The sequence below is a fragment of the Echinops telfairi genome, unplaced genomic scaffold (genome assembly GCF_000313985.2).
Source record: "Echinops telfairi isolate 266 unplaced genomic scaffold, ASM31398v2 ScPeMD7_10;HRSCAF=50, whole genome shotgun sequence".
NCBI classification, from domain to species: domain Eukaryota; kingdom Metazoa; phylum Chordata; class Mammalia; order Afrosoricida; family Tenrecidae; genus Echinops; species Echinops telfairi.
In genome coordinates this window covers 4973311-4996965 of record NW_022103907.1, presented here as the reverse complement: position 1 = coordinate 4996965, position 23655 = coordinate 4973311, and the positions used below count along the sequence as shown (strand labels likewise).

The 23655-nt window shown below is 36.7% G+C and overlaps 1 protein-coding gene across 1 annotated transcript in view; it reads left to right on the top strand.

Annotated features, from left to right (window-relative positions):
* Positions 1 to 23655, top strand: part of MEMO1 (mediator of cell motility 1) — a 67122-nt gene that overhangs the window by 25166 nt on the left and 18301 nt on the right. The window contains exon 5 of the mRNA XM_030884696.2: positions 20055 to 20131. Within this exon, the coding sequence (XP_030740556.1) occupies positions 20055 to 20131 (77 nt within the window). The remainder of the gene's footprint in view (positions 1 to 20054; positions 20132 to 23655) is intronic.

Sequence of the window (23655 nt, the reverse complement as noted above, 5' to 3'; positions counted from 1 at the left end):
AGGTTGACTCCTTTCAACCTGAGTCAGGATGCCAACTTTTGCTGACTCAGGTACAGAGTCGAACTCCTCCATAGGGTTCTTAGGACTGTGGCCTTCTGGAAATAGATCACCAGGTGTCTGGTGGGCACTTTGATCAAGAGAAGTGGACCAAGGTGAGAAATTCTTTCTTAAGGAACTAGGGAAAACTCTGCAGTTACAATTAATTTAGATCATGTTGCCTTTTCCACCTGTTTTGAGGGTCCTACCCCCCCCTCCTTCACATTTAGTGACCCACCGGACTTGAGACTCACAGCTGTTTTTCAGTAGAAAGAGTAAGATAAACAGCAACTGGTAAGGAATGAAAAAGCACCTGAGGCAGAGTCTGCTCGAGCAGTTCAGGTGGCAGCCATTCCCTACTTCCTCCCCAGAGGGATGGCCACATGAAGTGCACTTCTTGTTCTAGCAGTGTAATGTATGCATTGTGTTTCTGTTTAAGGAAGCTTGTTTATATGATTCAAAGTCTAGGACTTTTGGGGGTAGGTGCTAGTTATATAGGTACTCAGCCTAAGCAACTAGCTACAACTTTCAAATGTCCAGACTCCCCAAATAAAAAAGAGAAATTACATTGTTAATAAAACCCAGGCAAGCTTGCAAGGAAGGATTCAGATCTCAACCAATAAAACAACCTTGTCAAAACAAGGATTGCTTAACACTGAAAACCATGGTCCCAGACTACAGTAAAGAGCATATCCTACTGAAGACAATAGATATGTTAACTCATCCATTCCTCTTTTCTAGTTCGTTACAATAATTTATGCATCTTTGTAATTCAATTAAATGCCATCCTGAATCTTAATGTAGCTTAGGTTTGCGTGATACCTTAAAATTTTACCCTGCTTTCTGATTTTGTTCTCTATCAGGATCTGTAAATATAAGAAATGGTCATAGAAAAATATAGTTTACTGTTATATGGGGTGGGGTTCAGAAAGGTGGGAAAATTTCATTATCTTTAGTTTCCATTTTTCCATGACATTTTTGAAGCCTTTTGTATAGTTGGTTTTTTAAAAAATTTTTTAATGTGAATTGACTGGTTTCCACAGCAGATTGTTTTTCTGTTTTAATTCATACACATTTCGTTTCATATCTCTGATGGCAGTTCCCACAATACAGTATCACTTAGCCAATTCCTCCCTGTGTGTCCTGTTTCTGTTCTTCCTTTTATAGGAGCCCTGGTGGGGTAGTGGTTATACATTGGTCTGGTAACCACAAAGTTAGTAGTTCAAAACCAAGCCTTGGAGACTTTCTATGAAGAGTTAGTCTCAGAAACCTATAGGGGCAGTTCTACTCTATTGTACAAGGCTGCTATAAATCAGAATCAACTTGATGGCTGTGAGGTATTGGTTGTTCAAAGCCCATGCACCAGCATATAATTACATATCTTGTCATTTCTCCTTCCAAAAAAAAAGGGAATCAATACCCCTTGAAATGCTGCCCTTTGGGAGGATTTCCTTTCACCACAGTCCTTCAGGAAGACCCCACAGGGATTTGCAGTGCTGTTGCCATGCACTTTTAAGTGGTGCCTGAATGTCACACAACTGTTTGCCATGTTGGCATTAGTTTTCTCTTCCACATTCAATTTACAATGAACTTTCCCATGACCATCGCTGCAGAGTGGGAGAGGCAGGTAATGTGACAAGTATAGATTCTGGTCCAGTTCCTCTGAAACTTGTTGTCGTACTCACACCCAATCTCACATATGCTTGATAAGAGTGCTACTGTAGCATATGAGGGGGACCCCCCCAATGGAATTTACCCCCCAAAAGCTATGTATTTAAATTGTTTTACAAAACCATGTCACCATCAAAGTACTCCATTCTTGGGAACACTTTTCAAACTCATCTGTTTGGATGGCTGACAACTCCTCCCTGGCTCTTTCTTCACCTCTTCTATGACATCAAATAGCTGTTCCTTTCATGTCCCTCTTCATTTGCAGAAACAAAAAGTCACACAAGCGAGGTCAGGTGAGTAGAGTGCGTGGGCAAGAGAGGCATGCTGTTAATTTTTGCCAAAAATAGAGGCACTGAGATGGCAGCATGAGTAGGTCCATTATTGTGGAGGCAAAACCAGTACCCTGTCTGCCACAAATTGGACTTAAAAAAAAATCATTTTATTGGGGGCTCATACATCTCTTATTACAATCCATATATACATTCATTGTGTCAAGCACATTTTGTACATTTGTTGCCATCATCATTTTCAAAACATTTTCTTACTACTTGAGCCCTTGGTTTCAGCTGCTCATCACTCTCCTACCCCGCCCACCCTCCCTCACGAACCCTTGATAATTTATCAGTTATTAGTTTTTCATGTCTTACACTGACCACTGTTTCCCTTCACCCACTTTTCTGTTGTCCCTCCCCCTGGGAGGGGGTTATATGTAGCTTGTCTCCTGTAAGGGGATGTCCAGTTGCCTACAGTTGGGCTTTGGGTCTCCTCTCCTCACTCACCCTCATTCACAATGATAAGACTTTTTGTTCTGGGTCTTTGATGTCTGATACCTGATCCTGTCGACACCTCATGATCACACAGGCTGGTGTGCTTCTTCTATGTGGCCTTTGTTGCTTCTCAACTAGATGGCTGCTTGTTTATCTTTAAGCCTTTAAGACCCCAGACACTTTATCTTTTGATAGGTGGGCACCATCAGCTTTCTTCACCACATTTGCTTATGTACCCACTTTGCCTTCAGTGATTGTTTCGGGAAGGTGAGTATCATGGAATGCCAAGTTATTAGAACAAATAACTTGAGTAGAGGCCCAAATTGGGCTTCTTTGTCACACACTGTTATGCAGTCTTTTCAGAACCTCTCAATGGAAAGCTTGATTAACAGTCTGACCTGGTGAAACAAACTCCAGATGCACTATGAGTCGGCATTTTCATCCTAGGGAAGTTGATGGACACTGGGACGAAGCTTGTCATCAATTGACATTTCACTTTTTTGAAACAAGAAAACCACTGAAACACTTGAGTTTTCCCATAGTGCTGTCCTTGTAAAACTGTGTTCAACATCAGAACAGTTTTTGCGGTATTTTCCAAGCAGGACACAAAATTTAAAGCTGCACACTGTTCTTTTAAATCAGCCATCACAAAAAACCAGGTTCAAGCGAAACTGCTTTTATGAAAGAATTCACTGTAAGCAGAGAGAACCTACCCACGTGATGCCACTGGATGTACTAACTTTGAGTGAGTTGCTCGATGTTCGTCTAGTGGGAAAAACGCATGCTATGAAATCTCCATCTAGAGTGTAGCTTCCCACTCCCTTGTACGCCTGTCTTTAGAACTGATTTCATTAGTCCACATTGTTCGTAATGGATACCATGGTGGCTTGATGACCTAGCGTGAAACATCTCATCTTTATTAACATCCAGTAAGAAGCCAAAAGGTATTTCTCAAAAGGAGAGTAGTAGTTCTCTTTAGAGGACAACAGACCTTTGTTCTAAAATCCTAAGGGTTGGTATTGCATTTACCTGCAACGAGTCCAATCAGTATCTCTATCTGCCAAAGCAAATTCACTGCCAACGCAGATCAACCTTGTAGGACAGGGTAGAATTGCCTCTGTGAGTTTCTGAAACTGTAACTCTTTATGGGAGTAGAAAGCTCCATCTTTTTCCTGCAAAGTGGCTCCTGATTTTGAACTGCTGCCCTTTCGGATTGCAGCCAAACATAACCAATATGCCATCTGCGCTTAGCCACCACTGCCACCATCACTTAAAAGCATCATTGGGTCAGCAGGATCATATGGCACAAATGACAAAGTGGCCTGCTTGACAGCCTGGTCCTGTTGTAGTCTTCTCTTACTCTGAACCCTTCTGAAAGCTAACAGTTTTTCAGTCACTTGATAACTATGTCCAAGTAGCACACTCAAAGGATGAGTCAAGCCTCCACCTTCCATCCTCCTTTAACATACTCTGTCACTAGCTGTTCCTTTCATGATGCTCTACTTCTGTGCTGGGTTCCATAATTCATTGCACTGGTCACACAGAACTCAACAGTACCCAAAGGTTTTATTAGGGAAGTTCATTTGTTACTGCAGCAGAGTGAAGTTTCATAATATGGCTCTTCTACACAAATCTCTATAACTCCCACCAAATAACTGGATGCAACTGTGCAAACAAGGCATGTGTGACACCAGTAGAAGGGACTGGCTAGTTTTCATGATCATTCTTCTGACTATAAAGAATGAGTCTCTCTTTTAAGCAAGGAGAAAAGAGAAATCCTGAGGCCCTTGGAAAAGCATGTATAAGATCTCTGTGAAATGTTGGAGGTTGCCTAGACCAGAGGTATCCTTATCTGTCCCGAGGCTATGGAACTGTGGGATAGAAGACAGAGGGACTGACCTCTATGGCCCATGGAGGTATAGGTCAAGAAACCATGTGACAGAGACTAAGGACTGGAGAGAGACTTGGCTGCTGTCTCTGGAGACTAATGACTGCATCCTTAACTGTTTGCTCATCCTGACTTGTGGTAACCAATTAACTTTCTTAATAAACCCCCTTAACTATAAATCTTGTCTTGTGAGTTTTGTGTAGTCTGGAGTGAATTATCAAACCCAGCATAGGTTTGGGGGTGTGCGCGAGGAATGGTTGGTGTCAGAATAGTTGAAGAAGAAAGGACCACAGAGGTTTCTCTGATCTCTGCCTTGTGGCAATAGGGAAGTCAGAGGAGGTTAGATAGCCCCCCCCCCCCCCCATTGGGGTTTATTGCAGTTTCCACAAGTCAGAATCCAGTCTTTGGCAATACCTCTCCTCAGCCAGCAGCCAAGTCTCTGATCCTGAGCCTTGCAGCCACCTGTTCCCTTGATCTTTGGTTCAGCATCCAGAAAGCCAGTCCACCTGGCGCTCTGTCTCACCCTCCATTGGAGTACCCTGTAGTCTCGGTGCTGCTCCTCTGATCCTCCGTGCCACAGTGTTTGGTGCATCTGGGCCCAGTGGTCTCTCCCACTTCAGACAGAGAACTTGCATGTAGATCTTTCACTGTTCCCCTGGGATTTCTCTCTGTGACCCAGATATCTCCAATATATCAAGGAGTGACTGGCGGAGTTATAGGTTTTGTCTTTTAGCCAACATATCCCCAGTGAAAATGAAGGATGGTCTCTCAGGACACCTCCTGAAGTAAGTAGTCTTAAAGATGCTGTCTAGAAGACAAAAGGGTTTGTCTTGGTTCACACACTCTACTAAGGTCAGGACTTAACCCTACTGCAACAAAGAACTCCCTCCAAAATGGGGTTATAGCCATCGGCACAGAGTCCCAAATTATATGACATAAGAAATTATGGCTAGAAGGGTCATATTCATTGACTATATCTCAACACTCCTTCTGAGCTACCTCCAGTCAGCATAGTATTATTGGTGTAATGGACTAGTATTAAGCATTGTAGTGGGGAATCTGATCAGAATCCTTGTAAATGAAATTACCACAGTGCTGGAGATCTCATATCCCATTTAGGTAGGGCAGTGAATGTGTTGCTGGCCTTGTCAGATGAAGGCCAAATGCTTCTGTTGGTTATGTGAACAGGTACAGAGAAGAAGGAATTAGCCCTATCATTATTATACATTGTTATATACAACACATTTGTTATTTGAACAGGTACGGAGGTAAAGGAATAGCCCGATCAAAGTAATACATTTCTTCCCCCCTCCCCCCAAAGTAATACATTTGTTGGTACTGTGTCTGTATACCAGGTACCAGGATAAGTTTTAATTTGTTCAAGCAATGAAGCTATATCTGGAATAGTAGAGTCAGTTGGAGTCACTATCTTGTTATATTTTCAGTAACACTGCCAGTCCTTGGGATTCATCTAGCGTTTTTGTGCAGGAAAATAGGGAGTTGAATGCGATGGGAATCATCTTTCAAGCCTTTACTTGTGGTACAGATCTCTGCAATACTTCTGGAGATCCCACAGCACTGTCAGAAAGCTTTATTGTTAACCTTTCTGCCAACTTCTCTAAACAGGTCTGGTTTATAAGTGTAACTGTTCACCATGGTGAAGAAAATAATCAGATGTTTGAGGGATTACTGGACAGTGGCTCTGAATTGACAATAATTTTGGGAGACTCAGAATGTCACTGAAGTCCACCAGTCAGAGTAGAGGTGTATAGTATTCAAGTATTTAATGGACTTTTTAATGGGCTTTTAGTTCAGATCTCTCTCCCAGTGTTTCCAGAGGGTCCCCGGCCCCCAAACCCTAGGTCCTAAGTCTGAATAGATTTCATAGTCAGTAACATGCTGAAGTTCCTTATAGGGTCTCTGACATGTGGACAAAAAGCTAAGTGGAAGTCATTGAAACTGCACCATTTATTCCCCAGGAGAAAGACGAGACTTTCTACTCCTGGGAACAGTTAAAGTCTCTGAAACGCACAGGCAGCTCAACCCTGTCAGCTCGATGGCAGTAAGGTTTTGGTTTACCTCAGAAAAGTATAAACCAAAACCAGTACTGCAATAAGGAGTTAGATACAGAAGAGAGATTTTACCAGGACTTCTATATATATTGAATACAGGTCTTATGCCAAAGGAAACTCCACTTGTATCAGATGATATAATGGAAGATAATAACATACTATTGAGAATCATGGTCCTGTCAAATTGATACATAATTTAAACCATTGCGCTCCCCATACCTGTTTTTATTATGCTTTCATTCTCATCAGAGTGTGATAAACCCAGGAATGGTCCTAGAGTCTTTGTGAAATTGGAGAATTTGTAAAAATTTATTTCCTATATTTTTCTATATTCTTTAGGAGAGTGATTAAAATTAATGTCAGAGAAGAATAAAAAGTAACTATTTGGGTATAATATTTCATCCAAGATGACGTAGTTTTACATTATTTACTTACCTACCACTAATGAGATTTATTGCTTCCAATTAAATTGTTTTCTTATCAGATAATATTTTAGAATTAGTGTTTTATTGTTTTGAGTTTTTTATACTCTGTGCTGTTGAGACAATGGTGATGCTATTACTGTTTGTTTTTAAAGAGAGAGCCTCCACTATTAATCTATTATACAACTTGAGTTTAGAAAATTTCTACAGCATGTGAATTAAGCTGTAAGATAGAAAAGGAAGGGATAACTTTATATTACTAACTTGCTCTCTTAAGCATGACAACTCTAAACATGACAACTTTTGTTTTGAAACATTGGAGGGAAGGGAATGATAGGATAGTTTCATAGCCTTTTATAGGAGGCAAAGATGGATGTTTTTCCAGTAGCTTTATTAAGTTATGATTTACATACTTTAAATGCACATACAGTTCATTAAATGAGTAAAACTCAACGATTCTTGGTAAATTTGTAGACTTGTGCAGCCATGATCACAATCTACTTTCATCAGCCCCAGAAAAAACCTTGTGAGTATTTTTGAGGTTAATCCTGTCTTCTGCTCCGAACCTCAGGCCATCACTGATATGCGTACTTTTATTTTGGCTACAGATTTTTTTGTGTGGACATTTTATATAACGGAATCATGCAATTCTCTTACAGGTGTACTTTTCCACGTAGCATAATGTCTTGAGGTTTATCTATGTTATTAAATATCTTCAAGTTGTTTTCAACTCATAGCATTTGTGTCAAGCTGGTTTGACTAGAGAAAAAAATTCAGTGATATTCATGTGTATGTAAGAAGGCTTTATATATATTAAGAAGCAATCCAACTGAAGCCCATAAGTCCAATGCTAATCCCTAAGACCCTGTTCAGACTCAGGTAGTCACATGTCAGTGACACAAAATGATGAATGGGAGGCAGGAAGATCACAGGCCCGTGGGTACAGCGTGGTGTGGATCCACAGGTCAATGGAAGCATGGCCGGGCACCCACAGCTCCCAGGGTCAGGTGGCCCACATGGTGCCAACCCTGGAGGCAGTCACAGAGTCTCAGTGAAGTCTCTGTAAGGAGTAGGGTAGCATGTCAGAGATAGAAGCAATTCCCAGAGTCCCTCACTCAAAACAAAAGGCCATCTACCCAGGGAGGTCTCATCAAGCTACCACTTTAACGACAGGTTTGACTTCGTCACCAGGCAGGAGTGTTGACATAATCCCTGATTACCTCAGCAACCTTATTTATGTACAATGGAAAAAAAACACAGCCTTTCCTGCACCATCCTTAAAATGTTTAGGTCTTTATTTAAAGTTTTACTTAATTTTTGTATGATATATTAGGTAAGGGTTTAATTAAGTAACTTTTTATCAAATTTGGTAAGTTTTCAACCATTATTTCTTTGCTTCTCAGTTTCACTTTTCTGTCAGAGACTCGCATTACCTGCATGCTTGGATGTATGCTTGGTTAAGTTTCTAATGTTTCATTCATTTTTCTTCATCCTTTTCTCTCCTCTGTCCTTCAGTTTCACTGATTGATTCCTAAGCAATATCAAATATGCACTCCAGATTTTCTAGCGAAGTTTTTATATATTTATTTCAATTCTAAAATTTGGCTCTTTTTCATAGCTCTTTTTTGATATTTCATTTTTTGAGTGACATAATTCCTTTAAGACTTCCATAATTCTTTGAATGTACTATGAATAATGGCTTTGAAGTCTTTGTCTACTAACTCCAGTATATGGTCCCACTGGAGCATACTTCCTGGTGTTTACTGCCTCTCTGCACCACCCCCAACCACCTTTTCCACTATGAGCTATATATTCTTGCTGCTTTGAATTGTTCACTTTTTCTTGAAATTGGATATTTTCTAGAATGCAGCAAATCTGGATTCTGACTTTATTCATATTTGTAAAGTCAATTGCTTGATCTTAATCTGTGAAAGCTGTCTGCTTTGTCTCCTCAGCATTGTTTTTTTTGTTTTTTTTAGATTAAAGTGCTAGTGTTCACTCTGCCAGTGTAGAGAGAGAGCGTGTGTACGCACATTCCAAGTTCAGGCTGTTCTCCATTTTGACTCTTGCTTTCTCTTGGGTTCTCGTACGCCTTCCTGTGTGCGCACAGATTCCTGAGCAGCAGGACATGTGTGAGATGCTTGGCTTTTCTCAAGCCTCCCTTACTAGCTGACCTTGGGGCCTTATGTGTCCCTTCTGCTGTGTGTGCACTTTCCTAGTCAGCTTTCTCTGCGGAGAATTACGAAGACCTTCCATAGCGCTTTTAGTTCCAGAATCCTCTGTCTCTCGAATTTCTAGCTAGTCCTCCCGTTACAGTTCGCCTGAATTAGTATAAAACTATTCGACTGTAGGTTTTCTGTTTTCTTCTGGATATGGTTTTCTGTCCTTTATCGCATCAAGGTGACTCCTATCAGCAGTGGAGCCACTGGTTTTCACTGCCAGCTCCCCTTCATGGAACTTCCAAGTCTGGATCGTGAGGTGGGGCATCAAGGCACCACATGGCACTGTCCTTACCAGAATTTCAGCTGCTTTCCACCAATATATTCTTTTCACTTTGAATTTTGTCTTTGGTTACTTTTCAGAACCCTAAAATTGTTTACAAAGTTTATAATTGTTTTTGTTTTTTGCCGGAGGGGCCGATTTTATACTTCTCTTCCTCAGAACTCAGATTCTAAGCATAGACATTTCAAAGACAAATGTCCTTTCCCTTACCTGGTTCTACTTTTTCTGTGTGGGGTAGAGAACAAGGACTGTTTTTGAAGAAACGATTAATGAAGAGGATTGAATAGATGAACCTTGATTAGGTCTTCAGTTTCTAAGTATTTTGAGCCATTTGCCTGTATAAAAACAGTTTGTAAGCTCAAACTGAGTTGAATCGAAGGGTTTGGTGACTCTCCTGACACAATATATATTGTTTCTTTAACATGGTCAAACATTCTTCCGAAGGACAAAGCACTTTCCCCTGTGTTATTCCTTGCTTCATAACAATTTTATGAAATATTGTAATTATGATTGTTTTACATGTAAGAAAGTACACTCTCAGGTTAGGACCTTCGTTAACTTAGTTAACTCTTAGGTAGCCTTTGTGTGTGGTAGAGATGGGACTTGTAACCATTTCTGCTTCTTGTGCTTTACATTCTACTTAACTGCTGACCTCTCCCCACCACGTCACAATTACTTGGAGAGTCCTTGATGATCGATCTTAGTGTATTTATGTAGATAGTACTCGAGGTTGGAATAGTTCACAACAGTCTTCCAACATTTTTACCAGGAGTTCAAATTCTATTCGCCCCCCCAAATGCTATTCATTCTTACTTATTGATAAGGTGCATCTCATTCAGGCAGTCATTAAGCAAAACCAGTAAGAGTCACGGAGAGATGTCCCGTGGCAGCTTCCTCTGCCAGCTTCCTCTCCTTTTCTTGCTCCATAGATGCAGATTCTGCCCAGGAAGCCCCTGCATTGCAGAGGGGTTGGAGATCTGTATGATCTGTTTATTTCGCAATTGACAAGGGTAAGGGGGCCTTTTTGGGGGAGGCACTTGGGTGCCCTGAATTTAGCAGTATGCAGCTGGGATAATACTTATTTTGAGGTTCTTAAGCTTAGTATTTTTAAAAACCCTTATGTTGCCCTACTTCAGTTAAATTTCAGATTATCATATTAAAAGTAATTTATTATAATGATGATTTTTTAAAAAAAGTTTCGCCTCAGAATAAATCATACAAACATGATATATCTTTCTAAAAATTCCAAAGCTGGTGTTCATTTAGACTATAAGTAATAATGAATACATGTAAGTAAAATTTCATTGCAATGAAAAACTTTTAAGACTTTTAGATAACCAGTTGTTTCTATAGACCATGATAGTTATGCTCTATCAATCCACTTAGTTTCTTTTTCATGTGTCTTTCAATCTATAAAGTTTAAAAGGGACTTGTGACGCTGCATCTCTTTTCTTGTAGCTAGCAATTATCACTAGCTCCCTTGAATTCTCGGTCTGTCTTACATGCCAAAGGAATTTGTATTATACCTGCAGACTGGCCTAGACTTGTTTATTGTGATAGGTGTAAAAGCACAGTTGGTGTGTTTTACAGGAGCCAAGTTTAAGATGTAGTTCTCAGAAGATTTACAGAACAGTGCCAGAAATTATGGGGATTATAATAGGATTCAATTAGTTAAATAGTTAAGGGAGGGTGAAATGCTGTAAAGTTGCAGAAAGAGTAATTATAGCATGGATTGATGGTTAGATTCGAGAAGATTTGATGGTCTGACAGCCTTATTTTTATTTTTCAGCGTATTATTATAGGTGGTAGAAAGATAGCTTTGGAAGTAGTGTACCTCTACAGTTTGGATATTCTGTACTTTCTATACTTTTAAAATCGTCTTCAAATATAATGATTTTTAGGTTTGAAAGTTTATGTTATGTATGTTATTCTTAACCAATGTTAATAAACACTCCACTTTCTATTGCCTACCTATTTGGAACAGTATTTTTATTCTTCAGCGTATTAAATGAGTTTTTGTTTTTGTTTTCTGTTTTCTTTAAGCCATAAGGATGAGTTTACCATTATTCCTGTACTGGTTGGAGCTCTGAGTGAGTCAAAAGAACAGGAATTCGGAAAACTCTTCAGTAAATATCTAGCGGATCCTAGTAATCTCTTTGTGGTTTCTTCTGATTTCTGCCATTGGGGTAAGTTCTAGATTTTAACATATGGTTGTAGACCCTGTATACTTGTGGTTAAAGGAATCTTTTTCATTTTACGCTCTGATTTTCAATTCTTCATCACTTTTCTTGGGAAATCGTTTACCAACAATGATTAAAAGTGAATATATGTCTTTTGGTCATTTAAAAAAGATCAGATTATAATAGTGAGTTATGAATACATTTCCAAAGGCGACTGGTATAATTGGATTCACACTGTGAGGGCACCCTTACTTAGGCAGATATGTTAGTGGGCTTAAAGATCTTCTAAACCCTTTTCCAGGTAGAATATGCAGTATAGATTCTCTGTAATTGGTTTGGTGGTAAATAAAGCGAAAGTTCTTTGTTCAAAATGAAGACCATGTGTATTATGCCAGTCCTTTCCCACATTTTCCTTTTTGTAATTAGATTTTCTTTCTTTCTTTTTCCTCTTCGTGCATAGTTTTTGTCCACAGTTGCCACCGATTTAGAACTATCCTCCTAAGGTAGCACATAGGTTATTATCACTGGTGTCTGCATTGGTAGTGGTTTAAAAGGGTGAGCATTCTTCAATGACTTTTGTGATCATTATGAATCTGAAGAGTAATAATGAATATGTCACAGAGTAAATGAAGCTTTTGTGGATACTTCTCTTATACTTCCCTTTTTGTATTCTTTGGCTATACTTAACTCTCGCTTCCCCAGTACTATCCTATCGTATATATTAGTTCCATTGATTTTAAAACCCATTTATTCATTGTTTAAGAGTGCCAGTATCTTTCTTTTTTTTTCTTTCAGTATCTTTCTTTTATCAATGATTTCTTTGTTTACAGAGAACACATCAAAGCAGAAGAGTATAATTTTTTTTTGACTATAGTTTTATAAGGTAGGGAACCAACCTTAATGAGCTATATGGAGTTTGGGCTTTTAAAAGTCTTACCCATTGAGTACCAACGTTGAGTGGATATATCTAACTTAGTTAGGGTGGTATTTTTCCTTCCCACCCACTGAGTGGCTTTCTTAAATATATGGTCTCAGTTGAAGAGAACCATTTATCCCAATGGTATAATTTTTAAAAATTTCTAAGTGGGGTATATTTTGTCTCCTAGGAGATATTTGCAATATCTAGAGAATTTTGGGTCGTTACAACTTGGGGGAAGGGATGTGCCCCTAGTATCTAGTGGGTAGAGAAGCCACAGATGTTACTGATCATCATATTGTGAACAGAACAGCTCCCCACCTTCACGCCAAGAATTTTTTGGTCCAAAATGTTAATAGTTTTTTAAGTTGGGAAACTGATAGATTATATATAGAGCTGGACTTTCTTGCCAAATTTCAAAGAAACTGACAAGGTTCTTTAGTCACTAATTCTGTTGGATAGTTTGTGCAGTATATAGACACTTTAAAAATGGATATGAAGATTTGAATGCTAGTTATTTGGTGTTTAAAAGGATGTCTTAGTTTGTTTGTTTGTAATTCTGAAGTTTAGTAATAGTTGATTTTAACCTAGGGTGTATTATTACTTTTAAAATGACCTTTTTTTTTAAGCACTGTGAATTGGCTTTGGTAATAAAGCATTTTTGAGGTTGAAAATTCTCAAAGTTGTGCTCCATTTTTCAATTTTAAGGCTGTTATGAATTACTTGATTTAAACACTTAGTTTCTCTGATATTGTTCTTTAGAGTCTAAATTCTCTTTTTAGGTTGGCACCTTATACAACTATGATATAAATTCATTTAAAACATTAGTCACTGCCCACATACTATTCTTTTCTTGCAAATCTTTTTTAAAGGCCTCATTTATGGAGAGATTATCTGACAAACTGAGGATTTTTTCCCCATAATTCTTAAACAAGCAAGTTCTAGTTCTTGATAATAAATAAGTACAATGATGCGGGGCAGTCAGGGGGAGAGGGGAGTTTTGTTCTACCTCGATTCTTAGAAAATTGGTTAGGCTGTGTGATCTCTTCCTGATATCGTAAGAATCTTAGCATTTAAATAAGATAGAAAAAAAAGAAGATAGAATTTCCATTCTATAATATAAAGAAAAACCTAACATTTTAAAAAGTTGATAAATATCAGGTGTAAGAATTACTCAAAAATAAAAAGTATTTCTATTGCATGGTTTGCATAATAGAATTTTTCCAGATAGCCATTTTTATGTGCGTGTGTCATCATCACTAACAATTAAGTGCTTACTTTGTAATTATGTAAGGCACTGTGCTAATTCTTGTTGGGCAATTTGATATGGGGATTGGAAAGTCATGAGAAATTGTCAAATGGATACCATCCAAAACCAACCGCTATAGAGTCAGAGATCCTTCATAAAGTTTCTGAGACGGTAAATATTTTGCAGAACCAGCAGCCTCATTTTTTCCCGTGGAGTGACGAGTGGGTTTAAACTGCTGACCTTGTGTTTCATAGCCCAGTGCCTAACTCACATAATCACCAGGGTCCTTTATCAAATGGATACTATTTTAAAATTATTTGACTCTTTACTACCAACAGAATAATAATTCTCATTCTTGTAAGGTGTGATTCATTCTCTATTTTACATACTTGTTGAAGTACATACACTTTTCACTTATCAACCTGGTTATGTTCCAAAGACCAAATTGTTACGTGAAAATTGGTGTCACTCAAAAACTGAGGATGACTACACTCTCACATAACCTTTGAATTTATAACTGCGAAACCACTGGAAAGACCCCTGGCCCAGCAGCTAAGCTGACTCATAACTGTAGCCATCCTCGCCAGTGTAACTCTCATCTCTCCCTGGCAGACAGACATCATTAGTGTGCAAAACAGTTAGATTTTTACTATTGTAAATGATAAATGTTGGATGAGATAGTTGATAAGTGAGGAGTAGATGAAGTATGAATCCTTGGCTTACTATGAGTTGTTATCTTAGAAATTAAGTTTTATATTTTTCAGATTTGTGCTGTTTTAGCATTGGCACATCTTTTCTAAATTAGGAATAATGCTTTACTCCCATCCCAAAAATCTAGGGTGTTTTTTTTTTCCTCATAAAGGTAACACCTGGGTGTTTTTCTGAGTGCCCCTCCCTTTATAAATACCATACCGAAACTAGTCATGGCAGTCAGTTCTGAATGAATACAGTGGAAGGATTCAGCTCCCTAAAGTATGTAGACACCTGAAAAAGTGTGTTGAGTTAGGTTCTTTTGACACAGTCCACATTTCTTAATGGCTGATTTTTAAAGAAAAAACACGTTTAATTGATTATGCCATATTTGACAGGCACTCAGATATATACAGTCAAGAGTTCTTTTGTTTTTGTTGTGTGCTAGTATATTAGTTATTAATAGTGGCCAGCTTTTTACTTATGATCATTGGTTTTCTTCATATTTTGTCCAACTTCTATGAAAAAAGAAAGCCAGAAAGTTGGTGATGAAGACCTTGTTGACCTTACTTACTCAGCAGTATCCACTATAAGAGTAATTTTAAAAATGTATTTTAAGCATGCTTAGCTTTCATATCTCATTTAACTTTATTTAGATTTTAAAAGAGATAGAAGGGAAAGATACTAAAACTAAAAATATCAAGTTTTCCTTTGGGGTGAGATAAACGAGCCTGGGCTCTATTGTGGCATACTTTTTTCTTTCTCTTCATTTGAATCCTTCATAAGGAAACCGTGCGTTTCAATTTCTTCCTTCCATTTCATCAGTGTTACACACAAAAGGAAATGCTTGCGTTTGCTCCACTAGGATGATGTTTCTGCAATAACCCTTCTCTGTTTATGCTACTAGCAGAAAATAGAATAAAAGAAAGGACATTTTCTCTTAGTTTTTAAATTTTTGTCATGGTTGAGTAATGTCTTGATGTTTTGTATATTAAAAGTTTCACGTCCTTTTGGATGATTCTATATAAATGAATTTTATTTGGACCTGTTTGAATAGTCTCTAATTAGTAATCAGTAGAATTTCATTCTTTTAAAAGTTTTATTTTATTTCCTTCAGATATATTTTTTGTAGTCACTCTGAAATTTTTATTCTCAAGTTTAGTTTTATTGGCAGCTTTCATTAATATAATATATAATATAGCATAATTTATATAAATATAATGTAATATAAATGATACTGAATAAAATAAATTAATTCTTTTAAAGTATTTACCTACTTTTACTTGATTTGCCATTTATGGTGGTTTTTAATGAGATCCATTTCAATACATTCATTTGACAAATATTTAAGATATATTAATTTTTCGACTTTGAACAAAATTTACTATACAACACTCAGCACTTTTACTTATTTTAGTAGTTCTTTGATGTATAGTTAATGTGCCATACAATTCAATGTTTGGATAGATTAAATAGTCGTGCAGTCTACTTGACAATTTGGATCACAACCATAAACCTTCATTCCTCTAGGTTTGCATGATTCCTTGTTTCTAACTGACACTCGTTAAAAGTGGCATTCACCCCTCTATATTTATAAAATTTATATTTTCAACTGTTTAGATTTCTTTGAAGATTTATATCAACAAGTCAATATTTATGCAGTCTTAGTCTCTGCCATATTACTATTTTCTAAACAATTCATAGCAATTTGAATGCAATTTATCAAATTCCTCATATATATCTTATCCAACCTTTTGTGCTTTTCTTCAAATCTTTGTGCTGAATACTGAATTCACTATATTAAAATAGTTTATCTTTTGCTAGTTTAAGACAAAAAGCCCAGAACGAGCATGATTCCCTGATGTGATACTCTTTAGGTAATATTTCCATTATGACGGTGATAGCAGCACTGACTGTGTGCCCCGTTTAGTTCAGTTGTAGAATGGCCTAATAGTTGACCTCACAGTTTGTTGTGTGGTTAACTCAAATTTTTGAAGATGCTATCACAAGTGATTTACAGTACGATTTTTATTTGGCATACACATGAAAATCTTTCTTAGTGATTAATATTGAAGATAATGAAGCCCCCATTAATAATAGGGCTTGATAGATGAGTTTTTCTAGCTTGTTGTTTATTTGTACAGTTTGGTGCATAGTCTAATGTGAGGCATTTTAATATATATATATATACATATTTTTGGAGGTACTTAAAGCAGTGTTGGTTCTTGTACCATTCATTGTTTCGTTTGTCCTCATTAGTTGATTGTTGTGTGTGAAGCAGACATCCCTGGAGCGTATTCTCCACACTCTGTGAATCCACTCATTAATCACCAGTCACCTTTGGAGATGAGAAAATTACTTACCTGTATTTCTTTTTCTCAGAAAGCGTGCTCTGGAATGGATTCACAAATGAGCTACCCTCCTTTCCTCAAAGAGTAAGGTTTCTGCTTTACAGGATTTTTTTCTTGGGTTATTTTTCCTCTCATCTTTTGAGTTTGAAAAGAACTGAGGGAAGGCACCTGAAGAAACTACTGACATACTCACTAGGGGAGTTCCAAAGCTTGTGCTGTCCCTAGGGGCAGTGACAATGGCTCTTAAAGCTAGAAAGCTCATACTTGGAGTTGAAACAGGGGCTCAAAAGAATCCATTTTCCCAGTGTACCTTCTGAAAGGATAAGTTTCAGGTAAGTAATTTTCTCTTACTATGTGATATGCTTTATTCATACTTATAAATATACACCAGTCCAGTGCCCCAGGTACTAAAGCAGCTGTGTGTGTGCACAGTTTAGATTTATAAGTGTTATTGACTGTTAGAAATATTAAAATAAATGATCTCCGTTTATAAGATACATGACAATTTAATTTTTAGTTGATGATATTTACTGAAATTGTATGTATGATTAGTTCATTAATCTAGTTCTTTCATTTTTCTTCTTAGTAAATGCAATCTTAGATAAAGTTTTACTTTTTAATAAGAAATAAGTCTTTGAGCTCAAGTTCTAGTGTTTAATCTAAGTTGTGTGCATGTGTACCTGTTTAGGATGATGACAACTACTTACTTCAAAATAGTTGTTTTCTGAATGTATATTGGACAGAAGTCAATTGTTCAATTAATTTGAAGAAATTTGCACAATTACAAAAATTATCACCAGATAATTTGAGAGCCGTTATAAGTAAATGTGTGTGTGTAAGTAAATGTGTGTGTGTAAGTAAATGTGTGTGTGTGTGTGTGTGTGTGTTGGATTTAGCATCTTAACCAGATACATTGTTCAGCTCTTTATATCACTTATGCTGTTACATGTGAAATGTTAAATGAAGGGGGTAGCAAAAGATGCATAGCAAAATACTGAGCCCAAGTTCAAATTGCTTTTCATTGTATTTTTTGTCATTCTTATTAAATCACAGTCAGATATAGTATTTTAAAGTAAGTGTTTCACACATTTCATAGCCTCAAAAGTTCAAATGCTTGAATGTATGACTTTTCTTTAGAAGCTGTTTTTACGTAAGTTAGGTTTAAAATGGTCCATATGAACAGTATAGCATTTTAAATTATAGTGACTCTTTTCACTTACAATTATTGCAGTCTTGAGAATTTCAACCATTTGAAACATTAGCTTTTTATACTTGGAGATAATACCATTACAGGGCATATGAACTTTTCTCTGCACCCGGGAGGAGCAATATTCAGATCGTTCAATGATATCCTAATCACAGGGCTTATTGAACGTGGCTAAGGCTGTCAGCTGTTTCCAGATGCAAGGAAAATAAGTGTATTCGTAGAAATCCCAAACAGCACTGATTAAAGGAATATGTACCTTGATTTCCTCCAAGGATATTAATGTTGGTACAGTAACAATGAGTCAGAATTTCTTGTCTAAAATAATTCATTTAATTGTTCATTTATTTCACAAAAGACTTTTGGCAGCTGTTAGCTAAAGAACTTTGAAAATAGAAGTAGAAATTCAGTATCAATAACTTGAGTCAGTAGGTTGCTGTGATAGAATTTTAGATTGACTTTGAGCCTTGTGGAAGCCATGGCAAAGAAGAATTGCATTGTTCTCTTTACTTGAAAGGAATAAATATATATATGCAATATATTCTTTCAGGAAAAACAGTGCTACACCCAACTGATTTAAAGGAATTTAATGACTCATTTATTGTATGGGCAGCGATTGGCTTCCCATTACTGACTTTAACAATGTTTTCTTTAGTTCAAGTATTGTAGTGCATCTCAGCTATGAGGACATGCAGTAATTTACAGTGTTTACCTAAAAAGGGTTAAGTTTTATTCAGAAGACAGAGATAGCCTCATAACCCTGTAGCTTCATTCTGGTACACCATAAATGGGGAGAGGCGACAGTGGTTTAGGAATGGTTCTTGAAGTAAGAAAGAGGGCGTCTAAAAAAATTCACAGGAAATAGAATTAAAAGATAATAGAATATTCCACAAACTTTAAAAAAGTTTGCTCATATATATTAATTGTGTGTAAAAAGCTGAAATGTGAAAGTCAAAAAACTATGGTATATTTTAGAAAAATGACCTTCAAAGGTGATCAACAAATAAGTGAATTGTTAAGTTCTGATACATAGTTTTTTCTCAGAAGCACCCAATTAAAATTAGGACTTTATAATTTTAGATTGCCCATTATTTATAAGAAAATATATTAAAATGAGATTAACAGAAAACTTTGTGAGAACAATAATTTGGATCCATGAACTTGAAGCATATTGTGTGTGCATGTTTGATATATTCTAATATCTTTAGAAGTGAGATTAGAAAACATAAAAGTAATACTTCTGCGGAGAGGGGAGGGGGAAGATATTACTGTAAGATAGATTTAGATGCATCTGAAACCCATCTTAGTTCAATAGCAGCCCATAACTAGTTATAGAGATGTTTTAACTTTTGGTTTCCTATGACTATAATAAGGAACAGGACTTATCTTCTGAGCCTTTTGATTTGTCTTCTTTTAAACTTCCTTCATCTTACCCTTTCTGTTCTTTATTGAACAACTAAACATTGAATGTCCTGTGTTTTTGTAACATATTAAGATTTTATGTCAGGGTAGGACAATTACATTTATTCTTTTGTCCCTCCAGCTCCTAACATAAGGTAGTTGTACTGATCATTTTCAAATAGAAGGTTTTGTAAAAAAGACTTATATCAAGGTCCTAAAAATCACACAATCTACTTTTTTTTTTCCTTTCAGTGATATAGATCAAATCTTTCCATCAGTGCAGCAAAAGTTAAGCTTTCAATGATTTGTTACACTGAGATAAATTCCTTAAGACAAATTTTCTTGAATCATACATATTCTTTGGGTTTTTTACTTTACATTATAGACCTATATAGTATGTTTAACAATGCTTCTGTCTTTATAAATTGTTTGTTTCCTTAACCTCATATATTGCTGATGACTTTAAGGTTCTAAAACTTGAAACAATTTTTAACATAAAACATCAACCACTGTGGTGATACATCATTTCTTTATTACCTTCCCAAACATGCCTTTTATTTTATATACAAGGGCTCCTGGGAATGATTCTCTCAGAGGCATAAGTATTTTGCCTTTTATGAGAACTGAAAGTATTTGGTAAGCACTTGCTTTCTTTTAGCTTCTAATTTTTCCCTATTTTATTTTGTACATGATATTTGTTTCAAGGTCAAAGGTTCCGTTACAGTTACTATGATGAATCCCAGGGGGAGATTTATAGATCCATTGAACATCTAGATAAAATGGTAAGTCTTTCAGGTGTGGGGTTTTAATGCTGTAAGACTTTATCTCTTAATTTCAGATTAGTGATTCAAGATGTAATGTGATGAATTATATACACAGTGGACTGATAATTTTATCCCCAACTCTTAACTAAGTGTGCATAATAGAATTTGTAACTATATGATTATATTGGTTATAATAAGAATTCCTGTTTTCTAGTAGAAATTTTCTTCATCTTAATTATTTTTTATTAAGGAGACTATTTAAACATAATGAGTTATGAATTTAAAGCAATTTGGGGGGGATTTTAGTTTTAGGGGTACATGAGAATAGGATACTTAAAATAAGTATTTTAGCTGTTCTGCAACTTCTTGCAACATGTTAATTAACTTAGTGTATCTTTGTAGCAAAGTAAACTACAGACTACTCTGAGTAATGCTGGAGAGTTCCTGAATTAGACCTTAGTGAAAATCCAAGTTCTGAAAAGAGAAAAAAACTAAGTTCTGTGGGGGAAAAGAATGTATAAAGTTGCAGTCTACATAACCTAAAAACTTTAAACTTCTGATTTCAATTTTTTCAAAATAGGGCATTAGAGCCCTATTTTGATAAGTTGGAGGAATTCTAGGATGCCTGTAATTTAGCTAATTGAAATCTTGTGTACTGTGTTAGTGAAATTTTTAGAAATGTCTTCATGCAAATAATGCATAATGCACACACTGTCTCCATGTGTGCGTTAGCCAGGTCTGCTATTGCGTAATGGTGCTTACAAACCGTCGTGATAGAAGGGCACAGTTGGCAAACAAATGTAGGAGTGCATTCTATGTATGAAAAATACAGTAATTTCAGTTTATTTTCATATTTTAAGACTTATTCATTTTAGAGTTACTTTTGATTTTATTCAACTTTTCCAGAACCTACTAAAAAGAGTATATTTAATGAAATTAATAAATTTAAACATAAATTTGTAATACTGGCAATCACAAATTTACAATCTTATATAAATTGAATCATTATATATCTACTTGTGCTTTTGTTTTGATTTTCATTTCTGATTGCTCATAAACTTATTAAGACTGCAGCTTTGAATTTCACTGGTTTCCAGCTTTCAAAATCTTAAGAAAACCAAAGTACTTTTATAAATGTCTCTCTCTGTACTATCTCCCCTTGTTCTTTCTAACAGTTCATACCATATTAATTTTTAGCTGTTTGGATTGAAAAAAATTTTTCCTTTAGATGTTGGAATTTTAAAATGTGAGTGTATTATTATAAAGTTTGGTGCAGTAGAAAGGTGAAGCCCTTTCTAGGTGGCATTGGGCTGCTAATCACAAGTGTACCAGTTCAAATCCACCAGCCACCCCACAAGAGAAAGAAAGGGCTTTCTACGTCTGTGCAAATGGCCCCGTCTCAGAAATCCACAGGCATTTCAACTCTGTCCTGGAGGGTTGCTGGGTATTGGAGTCAGCTAGATGGTAGTGAGTTTGGCTTGGATTCAGTACCATAATATGGTACTCGGTACCTGTTTGAATTATGTTTAGAAACCACACAAACCATTGTAGTTTCTGCTCATAAACTGAATACTAACTACACTAGCTTGCTTCGTCGTCTTAGACAAATCATTCAATTCTCTAGTCCTCAGCTCATCATCTTGTAAGATGAGAGGATCCTACCACTAGAGCTCTTAAGTTGTTTTTCAAACCTATCAACCTTTAAGTCTGTGATCTGTTGAAATCAACTTTATCAACATATATGAAGTGTTACTATGACAAGTAAAAAAGTATTGCTGCAAAATGATCAAGCTCCCCTTCAAGCAAAAATATCAAAATGTGAAGCTATTGCTTCTAAGTATATCCTTCTTCTAGGTCTATACCCGGCTGAAGGTTGTATGCCCATCCCTCTAAACCTCCAAACAATTTGGTGTGCTACAAATTAAACCATGTCAACGCGGCAGTGTTGGCATCTTGAAGAGAAGCAAGTCACATTTTAAAAATCTGAGTTGGGGGACAAGAGGAAATCTGAAAGGGAAGGGTCTGATGCTGTAGGGCGGGCGGGGTAAAATTTCCCAGCAGGATTCTGGAAGCACAGCCCTGTTTGCTCCAGGCATAGCAGCTGCATTGTCAGCTGTAGAAGTCTTACCTCAGAGCAACTTTTCTGCCCTTATTCACAAGAACGACAACTTTATAATAAGCCTTTGTGACCGCCTGTATCTTTTGAGAAACTCTTTCAAGAGTATCTCTTTGGGACCTCAAAAACTGCCCCTAGCACCATCTGAGTCTACTTCTGTTTCTTGAATTGAACTAGGTCCAACATAGCCCATCGGAAGCCACTGTTTGATTTTTTTTTTTTTATGGTTTCCTAAAAAGACGAAGACAAGTTTATTACCATGAGAACTTGTCTGCAGCCGCCCACTGATCCCAGAGATATCTTTAAGTGACTGAAACCCTTCCCGACTTAGCATTTGTTTGTAGAAAAGATTATTTAGAATAAAGTAAAACATTTTAGTAAGGAATCTGGATATGAATGGAAAAGTAGAATATATCATATTGTATATCCTACTTAAAACCAATAGGAATGAATAGAAAATTGGTATTTTCTCACATTTGAGTTGATCATGTTCATTAAATATAATTATCCCTTAATAATTTTTATTTGTAGAGTTTTAATTGGATTTTAATTTACTGACTTGTTTGCCTTAATGTTGTTATTTCTATGTATAATTTAATTCTTTTGATTCCTGATTGTACATTTCCTTTTCTGAGATTTAGTTCTTCATTGGCTCAGAAAATATTAGATTCTCCCATCATTTATTTTCTTCTTATAGCAAATGTGTTCAGTATGGGTCTTTACTGTGTAAAATATTGAAAACATCAAAAGGGAAAAATCTGAAAAATAGCCATGTTCCCTGAATTAATGGAACTTATGGTTTTAGTTATCAAACTGAGTAGTAAATACAGAGTAGTAAGACATATTTAGGAGATAGAATTAACAAGTTATAAGTAATTGATTTGAGCTTTTCCAAAATATGTGTTTATCTCATTAGTTACCCTATGGGACAAACGGTAGAACTGCCCTTTTAGATTTTCTAAGGCTTATAGAATCAGAAAGCCTTATATCTCTCTCATGGATGGTCTAGTGCAGGGGTCCTCAAGCTTTTTACTTTTATTCATTTATTTATTTATTTTTCCCCTCAAGCTTTTTAAACAGGGGGCCAGTTCACTGTCCTTCAGACCGTTGGAGTGCCGGACTATAGTTTAAAAACAAACAAACAAAAAACTATGAACAAATTCCTATGCACACTGCACTTTTTTTTTTTTAAGGGTGGAGGCAGACCCAGTCATGGACATCGTAGCCTGCTGGGTCTCCTTGCTTTATTAGTTTCCAGCCGATCAGTTCAGAAAGTTGGAGAGGGTGAGGCGGAAGAGGGTGAGGCCGCCACCAGGAGCTTTGGACGTACTCTCCTGGGGCAGGCTTGACAGGTACAGACTGTGGGACAAGACCTCCCAGGCCCCACTGGGGACTGGTAGGAAGACCATGGATCAGTGGCTGCTCT